The 12,384-nt window shown below is 40.8% G+C and overlaps 3 protein-coding genes across 6 annotated transcripts in view; 2 read left to right on the top strand and 1 right to left on the bottom strand.

Moving 5' to 3' along the window:
* Nucleotides 1–599: 599 nt before the first annotated feature.
* sod2 (superoxide dismutase 2, mitochondrial) lies at nt 600–3,262 on the bottom strand. Its single transcript, XM_034900545.1, has 5 exons — nt 3,101–3,262; nt 2,246–2,451; nt 1,957–2,073; nt 1,011–1,190; nt 600–927 (listed from the first exon to the last, which is right to left on the bottom strand). The coding sequence occupies exons 1-5, from the start codon at nt 3,127–3,129 to the stop codon at nt 782–784; spliced, it is 678 nt and encodes a 225-aa protein (XP_034756436.1). The 5' UTR covers nt 3,130–3,262; the 3' UTR covers nt 600–781.
* A 1,352-nt stretch (nt 3,263–4,614) lies between these two features.
* Nucleotides 4,615–11,229, top strand: wtap (WT1 associated protein). Of its 4 annotated transcripts, none has more exons than XM_034900228.1 (8): nt 4,616–4,841; nt 5,409–5,446; nt 5,559–5,614; nt 5,708–5,766; nt 5,914–6,041; nt 7,205–7,383; nt 9,733–9,887; nt 10,031–11,229. In XM_034900228.1, the coding sequence occupies exons 2-8, from the start codon at nt 5,417–5,419 to the stop codon at nt 10,687–10,689; spliced, it is 1,266 nt and encodes a 421-aa protein (XP_034756119.1). In that variant the 5' UTR covers nt 4,616–4,841; nt 5,409–5,416; the 3' UTR covers nt 10,690–11,229. The 4 variants fall into 4 exon arrangements, with proteins under 4 accessions (XP_034756123.1, XP_034756119.1, XP_034756122.1 ...); XM_034900231.1 differs by lacking the exon at nt 4,616–4,841 and adding an exon at nt 4,991–5,012; XM_034900230.1 differs by lacking the exon at nt 4,616–4,841 and adding an exon at nt 5,063–5,157.
* A 492-nt stretch (nt 11,230–11,721) lies between these two features.
* acat2 (acetyl-CoA acetyltransferase 2) overlaps nt 11,722–12,384 on the top strand; it is a 4,813-nt gene continuing 4,150 nt past the window's right edge. Inside the window, exon 1 of the mRNA XM_034899473.1 lies at nt 11,722–11,899. Within this exon, the coding sequence (XP_034755364.1) occupies nt 11,851–11,899 (49 nt within the window). The 5' untranslated portion in view covers nt 11,722–11,850. The remainder of the gene's footprint in view (nt 11,900–12,384) is intronic.

Raw genomic sequence — 12,384 nt, 5'->3', positions numbered from 1 at the left:
GTTTCTTAGCAAGCACTGTTTTTCTAACTAAAATTGAAATCTTTCGATTGGACTGAAGCCATCTTGACTAGGCAGTTAAAAAAAAAAAATAAAGTACAGGGAAAACAAGTGTTGATAGCGATCATGTTGCACAATACAAGATTTAAGGTGAGAATTGCAGCCAGGGAGAGCTCTTTATACCTTAGCCACTGGGACTTCAATCACCATGCTTTTATTGTCTCTGTTGCCTTTCTATGACATACCAGCTTTGAAAAGCATCTTAATAGATAATATATATCACAATAGATCAAAAGAAAAAAATTAAGCACCAACCATTCAGCATATGTAATTTAAATCCTATTATTTTATTATATTACATCAAAAACATGGACTGCAAAAACATTTTCTGATTACAGTGTAACTTATTCTGACAACGACAAAGCTCACTGAATATACACTCTGGTTATGTGACACTTAGTTTACATGTGTGGCAGCCAATATTTGGTTGTAATTAAAAATAGCCAGCCTTGATGTGAAATTGAGGTGTTCAATTTGTGCGCTTGAAAAAAGTAATAAAGAAAAAGCACCTGCAAACACGTTTTTAAGTTCGCTTCAACCTTTGTGTGTAAATAGTTTAAAGTTAACTTAATCAACTTTGATGCAGCTGAACATCTGAAGGTCCAAACTGTTGTGATCAAAATATGCCACCCCCCAGATACTCCATGCAATGGAAAATTAAACATTGTTTGGAACTAGTTTTTGATCCAGGTCCAGGTGAAAGGGGATATTTGATGATTATGTTCTACTTTTTGGCTGTCTGGAGACGCTCGCTCACATTCTCCCAGTTGATAACGTTCCAGATAGCCTTAACATAGTCCGGCCGCACATTTTTGTACTGAAGGTAGTAGGCATGCTCCCATACATCGATACCGAGGAGGGGGATGAGACCTTAGGGTCGGAGACAGGAAACGATTACTCTGATGGCTCTGTCATACCCATCTTATATCTAGTTTAAAGAGGTTTTTACTGACCTGTAGTTCCATGCAGTGGATCCTGGTTAGCACAAGCAGCGATACGAAGTCTTCCACTCTCCTTGTCGTAGCCCAGCCAGCCCCAGCCCGAGCCCTGCACTGCCACTGTAGCAGCAGACATCTTCTCCTTCATCTTCTGGAAGGAGCCAAAGTCCAGCTTAATGGCCTCCATCAGCTCCCCTACAAGAGGTGAGAGATTGAGAGAGAGACACACACACACACACACACACACTTAATTCAGGGGCCTACTAGACAACTTTACAGCAAAAATACTAAGTAGAGGAAATAATTGCTCTAATTCTTTAGCAACAAATTAAATATAGCATAATTAATTTTAGGCAAGCAACACAATACTATGTGTTCTAAATGATGTCCTCATATAACTCATCTAGACAGACGCTTGCAGGCAGAATGACAAAAGAAAACAACGTCAGTGTAACGCAATGCTGAGCTCAGCTTTACAGGCTGTTGTGACACACTGGATTCTTGTTTCTGCCCACCTAATGAATGTCAGACCAACACCAATTCCACTTGTAACACTGGTTTGGTATGAAAAATCCTCTTTAACACATCTTTGACTTTAACTTTACAAGCCAGATTTTTACTGTACTCTCTGCTGTTTATGCTGGGATGGTAGTATATTTTCAGCTTGTCTGAGCTTGTTCACGGCAAGTAGATGACTATGTTTTCTGTTGGTGGATAAAATGGAAGGCAAGACTCAAAACTACAGTCCTTGTGAGGCATTATAAACCAAAAATTAATTACCTAAAAGCTGCACAGTGCAGCAATGCTGCCTGTTCACTTACAGTAGGCCCAACACTACTAGCAACCCTTCCACATTACAGATTCATGTGTCCCTTAATGCAGGTTTAAATTAACTACAAAACAAAGCTGTGTAGGAAAAGAAAAGAATATGGTGTTTATACTGGATTGATTTCTGCCTTACCCTTTGGCTCGCCACCACCATTTGGAGAGAGGTTTGTCCAGAAGATAGTGTGGTTAATGTGGCCTCCTCCATTGAACTTTAAAGCAGGCTGGAGGGCAACCTGTGCTGTCACATCTCCTACAATACAATGAAGAATTCTTAAGAATATACTGATCGATGTTAAACAAAAGAAAGTGTTCCTGACAAAAATCTTAAAAATTGTACTCTTATTTAAATTAAAATTTGATGTAGTTAATTAATTTTGTATTATACAAATGCAATTTGCTGATTAGTTTTTGTGAGTTTATACCCTTTGCTAGTGCCTCCTGATATTTCTCCTCTGTAACATTGAGGTTGTTGACATATGTTGCATGGTGCTTGCTGTGGTGAAGCTGCATTATCTCTGCATTGATGTGGGGCTCCAGGGCACCATAGTCATAGGTCAGGTCAGGGAGCGTGTGCTTCTGTCTTGATGCAGCTACCTGGTTTATAGTTTGGCTGAGGCTGGCTGCACACCTGGAACAAAGCAAAAGGTATTATTCATTAAAAAAAAAAAAAAAAAAAAAAACATTACAATAACCATTACCATATGAAAATAACATGTAGCTTAAAATCAGGTCTATGGTTTCCAAATAAAAGTGAGGCAAACATAACTTGGCTAACAGTTGTGCAGGTTTGATTAAATTGCACAGTAACGTAAGTTATTTGTTCGAGATAGCCTGGCACAGGTAGGTTCAGTAATTTTGACCCTTGGGCAAGCTTGTAGTGACCTAAATATCTGATGTTAATTGTGGATTAAAATGCAGTTAACGTTAGTTAACTTTGCCTTAGATAGTTAGATATAATTGAATAAAATGGTGGCTCCGAGTTCGCTAGGAAGGAATATAACAAGTGTGTCCAAAAATACCAATAATTCAATAATTCACACGGAAGCCCATAAGTGCAGGACTATGCGATAGTTACACGAAATACTTTGTTTGGTGTGCGCCACAAGCTAACCTTGCCGAGCTGCTAAACTAAGTTAGCATCCTGGCTAGCTAACTGTTAGCTCTGAATAAACAACCGTCTGAAGTCCATGAGCTGTCGCTACTAGTAGGAGTAAGCTGTTCTAATTCATTGTGCTTTTTGAACAGGGTAATGCACGATAACATAATATAAGTTTTACCTGCGCATTTGGCCAACTCTGCACAGCATGCTGAAAGTAGTACTTGCAGGTTAGACGGGACAGAGGCAGACACACATGCAACTGCCCTTGAAATTTCCAATTTCAATTTGACAGTCCAGCCGACCGTACCATTATCGTCCTGTGGGGGTGTTGACGAAAGTGTAAAGGAATTGTCGATAGCGTCTAGTGTCATGAAAACGTAATACATCGAAATATATTTAAACATAATAAATTGTGTATGTTATCCCTCCATCTTCTATAATATTTGTCACTGCATATATTGTTATACAAATAATCAGCCCATGTGTATACATTATATTGTATTTCATTTCCGTTTTAAAACATGCGATGTAAGTGTAAATAAATTACACATAACAATATCAAATAAAGCCATAATAATTAAATAATTATTTATGCATATTTGTATTAGCAGGTTGCGAAGGATCACTTGAACGTCACATCTACCCATAGACTGTACAACAGTCTATCCTTCTACCACATCGGAGCCAATGTCAGAGATCGTCTATGTTGAGGAAAATGAATCACTCAGAAATATAAATCAGTATTTGTGATTGGTGGGTTCACATTATTCCTAACCCTAACTCAATAACTAACCTAGCAAAGTGTGGTCTATAGACTTTAATATTGTGGACACATAAGTGAATGTTGCTGAAATTTCCTAGCAGGCCTGTTTAAAGACCAACAAACTTATAAAGTTAATCCGGATGCCCCAATGACCATCTCATTTTAAGAAATGTCTCATGCTAACAAAATAACCACACACGTCCATCATTCAGAAATTAACTCATTTGGTTATATAATGTCATTGAAAATTGTGGGAAATCCCCTTTTTCTCAGAGCCCAAAGCTGTCATGAAATTGCTTGTTTCTTCCAACCAACAGTCCAAAATCAAAAAATTCATTAATATTATAAAGAAGCTGGAACCAGGCACATTTTTGGGGAAATAATCAATTGCTTATACCCCCCCATACATTTAGAAATTACAAACGATTACAAACAATACAGTGCGGCTGAGATCGTGTCCCAGGACCAAAAAACACAGAGAGGCTACACAACAGACACATACACAGAAATTTCTGTGCAGATGTGTGGTCCCTTGTCTCATGTATTAATACATGAGACAAGGGACCACACATCTGCACAAGTTAATGCAAATGCTATGGCACATCAATCTACTATTAAAATATACAATTGTTTTTAATTAATTAACTAACTGTTTCAAACTACAACGCTTTTAAGTATCTTCACAATCAAGATCACCAAACTGTGTCCCATGCAATGTTTTGTATTGTAAACCTAACCTTTAATACAATACACATAAAAAATAGAGGCATGAGGAAATCCCATGTCCCATACCTTTTCCAAAATAAACAATTATAACAACCATTAAGTGTTTATTGTTGTTCACCCGAAATAATATTGGGCGGAGTGCCGCCCAAAAGTACGTATGCGTCCCAGCCACGTTTTAGATTCGGGAAATCGCTGCAGAGTGAGAGGTCTGTTTTTTTCTTCATATCCCGTCCCTGGTTGTGCTCTGCAGCAACGCGAGTGCAGCAGCTCGGTCAGATCCATTCTGTTCTACCGTTAGCAATGAAGATGATGGTGAAGCGGGCCAACTACGCTTAAATTCACAGCTAATTTTAACTTAGTTGTAATTTTGCGTCTTGTTAAGAATCTGTGAAGCCGAGAGGTTCCAGAAACGTCGAAAGATACGGGCCTGGTAAGTGTTTTCATAGCCGAAGGCCCCAAATCTGCAGCCAAGAGCCCGCTAGTTTCAGGAAAAGGAGCGTAAGGGAGGGAGTCATTTCCTTCACCGCCATTTTGTGATAACAAGGAGCCGAAAACAGAGCCAAGAATTGCATGATGCCAGGCGGAACAAACAGAAAATATTGTAGCTTTACGCTGTAGTAAATTAGCCTTTTTATTTATTTCTCTAGCGGATGCCAAATGTTATTGGCACCCGAGAGTAGACCTCGGGTGGCTTATTTCTATTCCTTGCCATCGTTGCTGCCTTCTGCCACACCAGCTAACATTAGGTTCGACTGCTCTTATTGACTGGTAACGTTAATGTTAACTGTTACTTTGAAGGCCATGTAGTTTACTTGGATTTGCTTTACTTAATTTGTTCGGAAACATTTTAAAACTTTAATAACCTGGTCATACGTTTCATATTTTACTGAGTGTTGACAGCCAACGTGTTAGCTACAGCTTAAGATGATGCAGCCGCTTCAACACGACACCAAGCTGTGATTAATGATGGCTTTTCTTCTTTCATATGTACTTCTAGAGTTCACAATGACCAACGAAGAGCCTCTACCCAAGAAGGTGAGCGTCTTTTCTAGTTTTATCATGTGTCACGAGACCCTTCGTTTGTAATTATGAGCTTAATGTATCGATTGGTGTCTTTATCTAACCGGTTTATTTTTCTTCTTTGCAGGTTCGCCTCAGTGAATCTGACATGAAGACCCTGACCAGAGAGGAGTTGTGTACGAGGTAAATAAAAGCTCTACAATTGGAGGCTGTTGTGGAGAAATTTGATCAATAGGGTTGAGCTGTTAATGTTTACACATGCTCTGCTCCTCTCAGGTGGAAACAGCATGAAGCATATGTCCAGGTCTTGGAGGCAAAATATACCGAGCTATGTTGTAAGTACATCTGCTGTCACTTAAATGTAAATGAATACAACAGGATTTCTCCTGCCAGTATCTTGGACAAACTATACTATTGTATTTGGCTCCTTGTAATATGGATGGTTCTCCTGATTCATTTTCTTCTTCTCTTCGCTGTCTTAGCCAATGATGTGCCGGGGCTGAAGGAGTCTGAGGAAAAGCTCAAGCAGCAGCAGCAGGAGTCTGCACGCAGGGAGAACATTTTGGTCATGCGACTTGCCACCAAGGAGCAGGAAATGCAAGAGTGCACAGTATGTATCTATTCCTCCACCTTCTTAATGATTGGTGATATCATTATTGTTGGGAATTTGTTTTTTATTGATGCACTCCTTTAGTTAATGTTGACTGCTTCTAGCAGAACTGTTGATGCACCCATCCCCTCCATCTGGTGTAACTGAATTGTTATGTACTGCGCTGTCTCACTACTCTATGACTGCAGCTAACCATCAATGTCATGACATCATTGATCGGGGGTTAAACATCAAATACTCGTCAAAAGTTGCCATGTCTTAAACTTACTTACTTAGTCCAATCAATGGAGAGAAAAAACAAGGAACACTTTATTTAATGTCATGAGATGCAAAAAATAAGTAAAGTTTTTGCAGTTTTGATAGGCAAACATGCTGTATTGCTTGATTTCATTCATTCTCATGGTGTGTAGGCTAAAGGTAAAGTGTGGCAACGAGGGAATCCTTAGTTCTTATTAGATTGATAGATCAGTGGATCACCCAGTGGCTTATCGGCAGCACATGCCATTCTTACAGGGCAGCTGCACACAACACACACTGGTAGAGTGTAGACAGCTTTTAAACTTGGCACCCTGTTGTCACCATCCTTTTGTCCACTGAACTGTAATTGGTAGTAGAATATTGTTTGACTAAAATGGCTAAATTCTTAGTTCTGAGGCATTCTGGTTACATCTTTCTATATTTAAATAAGTTCTGTGGAAAGTTGAGGTCATCATAGTTGGGCTGGGTGAGTCCAGGAAAGCAACTCCTGTCAAACAAAGCTTTTGTTAATTTTAGCGGCTCTGATGTAATATAAGATTAATCATTCTTAATATCTATTTTTTCATTTTATTGAGCTGTTATCTAAATTTAAATCTAGATGCTGTTCCAAAGTGATTGATCATACTGTAGAAAAGTCAACATGCCGAAATCGCTAAAAGTCCTTATCACTTGTGGCCCAATTAATTCTCCTGGGGCTCCTCATTTGATAACTTTAAAGATGTAGCTGGCTTTTAGAACCAGAATATTTTCGTTTATCTGATTTGGGGGGAAATTGCCAATATGGCTCAATCGCCTGACGATGGGTCAAGGTAAAGGACTGGTACTCATACCAATCAAACAGTCTTCATTGGAAGTTATATACTACACTTTACTGGTCAGTAACATGTGTTTGTTTTATCCCGCAGACCCAGATCCAGTACCTCAAGCAAGTCCAGCAGCCGAGTGCGGCCCAACTGCGGTCATCCATGGTGGACCCAGCCATCAACTTGTTTTTCCTCAAAATGAAGGCTGAACTAGAACAGACTAAAGACAAACTGGAGCAGGCCCAAAATGAACTGAGTGCCTGGAAATTTACACCTGATAGGTAAAGACAATCAAAATAACCCCCCTCCCCCCAAAAAGTCAAGACCTCATGCCCCCCACCCTCACTCTCACTGCAGGCATGCAGGAACAATGGTGGGGTGGAAGGCTGACAAATGCTGTACTCACCTCGAGACTCAGACTTTACAGAAAGCCAGTCACTGCAAAACAAAACTGTTTTTGTACTCTTGCACTGTGCCAGCTACATATCACATAACCTAAAGCGAAAAGACAGAATGGTCAGGTGACACTTGTGTTTCAGCTCTCTCCCCTCGTATCCCCTCACCGTCCAAGGGCCTGAAGGAGTCCGGACTGTTCCTGAAGAGGTGGTCACTCACTTCCCGACACGGATATGCCCTCCCCGCCCCCTCAGCTCAAACCAGACAGTTTCCACGTTAAATAGGGGGGTTATGGTGGAGGTTGAGTCAGGCAGGGAGCATCCCTAGCCTAAAACAGCAATTGAACATTTTACAGACAATTCCCAATACTTGGTTTATAAAGACATTTAACGGTGGATTACACCACACATACCCGCTAGTCTGCCTGAGAAACGTAAAGACTTTTTGGACAGCCTAGATACATTGCAGTGACATGAGGAAAGTTTCTAGGATAAAAAGTAAGACTGTGGGGGGGGGAGAGAGCCACTAGAAATGATGTTAAGACTGTGAGCGGAGCCAGATCCTCGGTCCACAGAGGAGTATGGTTCAGGGATGAGGGTCCAGTCGCCTGTGTCTTTGAACATGGGCCCACTCACGGTAGAGTGTATTTACATGTTATATTTTGTGACTTGTTTCTTTTTATTGGCATAATTTGATCTTTCTCTTGTTTCTCTGAAACAAACACTTACTGCAGTGTGTGTGTGTGAACCAAGACCCATGATTGGCTTTGATTGTTTACACGTGTATAAATATTTGCATTAAGCTTTGCTTAATTCTTTAGATACATACTGAAACACACTGCTGTAGGTGCCCTGAGTCCTGTTTACAAGTTGTGATTTTAAATGTCTTTAACAAGTCATGTTATGAGTTGATGAGAATGTATTTATTGTATTTGTGTGTATTTCTGTGATTGACCTTACAATCTCTCCCTTAGTCATTTACGCCAATAGCTCATTAGATCATTCTTGTCCCACCTGTGTGGCACAGATCTTAAGCCACTGTTTTCAGAATGAAACACTGTTTTCCTGTCTTTAAGAACTCCTGTATACTCTGGTCTCTCACTTAATGCGAGACAGTGAGATTTGAGCTGGCAGTGTATACATAGCCTTTTGAGAGCTAAAACCCCCCCGCTAGCAAGCGTCTGCCCAGTCCTTTTGAGACATTAATGGTTTTAACTGTCAATGTATAATAGCAGTTTTATGACAAAAAGTAAGAATAACATACATGGTTGTTACCACTTTTGATGACTGCTTCTATAGGGGACAGTTATTTGCCATTATTGTTAATATTTCCTTTTTCCATTGGCCAAATGACTTCCATAGGCATTTATAGACTAAATAGATGGCAGTTAGTTATGGTTTTAAATAACGTGTATGCCTGTCATTTGTTTGCAAATTTGGCTTCTTACTAGGTCTTTTGTAAAGCATAGCCACAAAGACAGCTAACGTTAAAATAACCGGTGTGCTGGACTGTTGGAGAATTCATCAACCTGTTGAGAAAGCAGCGCCTAAGGCAATCTGATTTCACTGTTGAAACATTTGCTCCTGTGTGTTTAAAGGGATGACTACACTCAACCAGTACCGGGTTCTACAGTGAATATTTCCTTTTTTGCTACTCATAGTTAAGGGTTGATTATCAAATTGGAGGGTTTCTTGTAGCGTGTCATTCTGATATTACCCTGTTAAATTTTGTATTCTTTTTCATCCTACCCGGTGATGTAGCAAGTGCATTTAAATTTTCGACTTTGGTAGCGACAGAATTGCTACTGTTTATGGTGCTCACTTTTCTTCAATGTGCACATAGTGAGTTAAGTTACGGTGTAAGAATGGATGCATTGGTTCCACAGAAATGTGGGTCTAGGTGACGTGTTTTGGGTTTCAACCACCGTGAGGATCCTACGTTTTTGAAACATACTCATTATTTAGCTTTTAGTTTAGTTATTGAAACAAATGTGAGTTTGTACTTTGGGTCTTTTTTACAAGAAAATAATTTCCATTATTTGTACAAAACAGATTTTTGCCAACCTAATGAAAAACTTATTGTGACTAGAGCCATTAAGGGACGGCCAGGTCAGAGAGTTCATGTTGATCCTTAGCTTGTGGCTGAGGTAGTTAGAACAGGATCAATGGCATCTCTTTGCCTGTTGTGTGTGTCTCCTGGTTCACTGCGTGATGTGAGACTTGTTTCCCTTACAGCCAAACAGGGAAGAAACTGATGGCCAAGTGTCGAATGCTGATTCAGGAAAACCAGGAGTTGGGCAGGCAGATGTCCCAGGGACGCATCGCCCAGCTGGAGGCCGAGTTGGCCCTGCAGAAGAAGTACAGCGAGGAGCTCAAGAGCAGTCAAGACGGTGAGAACATGAGCAGCATCCACATCTCACAGCCGGCCATTTTTACCAAGTGTGGCTGCTTGTCATTTGTAAAATTTTCTAATACTGTCGATAAGATTTTTTGACTTTGTTCTTTCTCGGTTCCTGGTCTCTGTCTCTCCCAGAGTTGAATGACTTTATCATCCAGCTAGACGAAGAGGTAGAGGGGATGCAGAGCACCATCCTCGTCCTGCAGCAGCAGTTGAAAGAGTCTCGTCAGCAGCTGTCTCAAACTCAGGGGGCGTTGGCCGGAGCAGGAACCAGCAGGACTTCGCCCGCTGCTTCCTGCTCGTCCGCTGAACCGTCCGCCCAGCCTGAGCAGGCCAGCGCACCCTCTGAACCAATGGGTAAAGATTACGGGAGGGTCTCCAACGGACCAAGCAATGGCAACTCATCCCAGAGGAGTGAGACCACCACACCCAGCCTGTACCGGGAAGTCAGCAGCACTGAGGAAGACTTCCCCATGTCCCCCATGGTTTCCAGCCCCGGTGAAACTGAGACCAAACTGTCCAACCACTCTGAGGAGGCTTCAGGGAGTCAGACTGCTGCTGGGAGAGTTGGAGGACCTGTGGGTTTCGGGAGCCAGCTGAGTGCAGGGTACGAGAGCGTGGACTCTCCAACAGGCAGCGAGACATCATTGACTCAGCACTCGAATGACACAGACTCCACCACCGACCCCCATGAGGACAAGGCTGCCCTGGTGACCAAGGGCACCAGGACTGCAGGGTCACGGCACTCTCTGAACGGCCTGGACTCCAGCACAGGCGACAGTGCGGTTTTGTAATGTACTTTGACATGTACGGTCTTTTCTTTCTTTTTATATACAATATACAAACAAGGCAACAAATGCATAGTCTGTAACGCAGCGCTGCTGTCCAAGATATTTGGTTTTCACCCTCCCCTTGCCTATTGTGATGCCTCCGTCACATTTGTGTTGCTAAACAGGGATATAACAGGTATGGGTTAATGTTAGATTTGAATTGAGTGGATGTATGATTTAAAACTAGTATGTTTCATTCTGCTGTTTCTTTGAGCATGTCTATGCTGTTCTCGTTTGAGCCCTTTACACTGAAATCAGGCATCTGGTGTTGTAACTCATCGTCAAAAGTCAGTAAAATCACTGAATTACAGTAGCTTCGCAATATTCACGGTCATTTTTAGATGTTGGCCTGTTTCTTTTTTTTTAATGCAATTTTAATTTTTCATTGACAAATTTCTGTTCAAAAGACTCTGTTGAATTGTGAGTAGTTTATATGCGATGTTCATATTCTGACTTCAGTCCTTTTCATGTACTGACCAAATACCAATAAAGATTTTAATACTACGGAGTGAAACCCATTATTACAACCCATCAATACATTAATATGGAAACCCATTACTTTAGTCAGAAGAAGGACAAATATTAACGGCCTTATATACTCTACCCCACTGGGTCTAAAAGGCTGCTGCTCTTTTTTTTTTTTTTAACTTTTGCGTTATTTCAGTTTATGAGATTACAAATGTGTACAAAATCCAAGGGCTTGTGCTAATGTTGTGACTTAGTCTTAAACTAGATATGCTTTACTTAAATCTTAAACGTGGGTGACATGCAACAAGTCAAACTACTAAGTAGAAAATACACGTGCATGTAAAATACAGTTAGAAAGCTAAATAAAGGGTTACCCTGAAAGCATAATATAACATGAATATATGTATAGGAGGAGTTTTGATAGAACGGCTTTTTCTTTTACTAAATTGACATTCTAAGTAATGCAGCCCATTAAAATGGATGAACAATACCTCTCCAAACCACCTGGTGGCGCTGTGGCCGTCTCCCCTCCAGTGACACTATCGCACATCCTCCCGTGTAGCTCTGACAGGACCAGGCAGCGGCAGTGTCAACAGAGCTCACGGTGCAGTGTGGACACAGCAGCTTCTCTCAGACTCCCACCAGCCGTTTATCACAATGAACTCCGAGCCTGTTGTCATTGTCTCTGCTGCACGGACACCTATTGGTAAGCTTTAATATCTCTCAGTGCCATACGCCTTCATTTAAAACAGTTTGCCAACATTACTTTTTTTTTTTTTTTACTGTTGCTCACGTTACACTAGCTCGTTGTCTCGGTGGTCAAATTAACGGTTGTTTGCAATAAATATAAATGTATCCATCATTTTACTTTGTATGTAATGTTACTTATAGTGAGCTGATTTATTAATTTTGTTATTGTATATTAATGTAATTTGGCAAAGTGGTTGATGTCATTAAAGAAAATACGCCAAGTCTTTTGGAGCTCTGATTGGCTCGCTCGTGTGTAGAGTGTTCTGTGACCATTGATTGGCTGGCAGGTCATAGTGCCACGGAGCACGAGCGTCCTACCATTGGTTATCTAAAACATGTCAGAGCTAGTTGGGCGTGTTTCCTCTCATATACAGTGGGTACGGAAAGTATTCAGACCCCTTTAAATTTTTCACTCTTTGTTTCATTGCAGCCTTTTTCCAA

This window comes from Etheostoma cragini, chromosome 18, assembly GCF_013103735.1.
Source record: "Etheostoma cragini isolate CJK2018 chromosome 18, CSU_Ecrag_1.0, whole genome shotgun sequence".
NCBI lineage: Eukaryota > Metazoa > Chordata > Actinopteri > Perciformes > Percidae > Etheostoma > Etheostoma cragini.
Note: the sequence above shows the minus strand (reverse complement) of the source record. Positions and strands in the feature narration are given on the sequence as shown.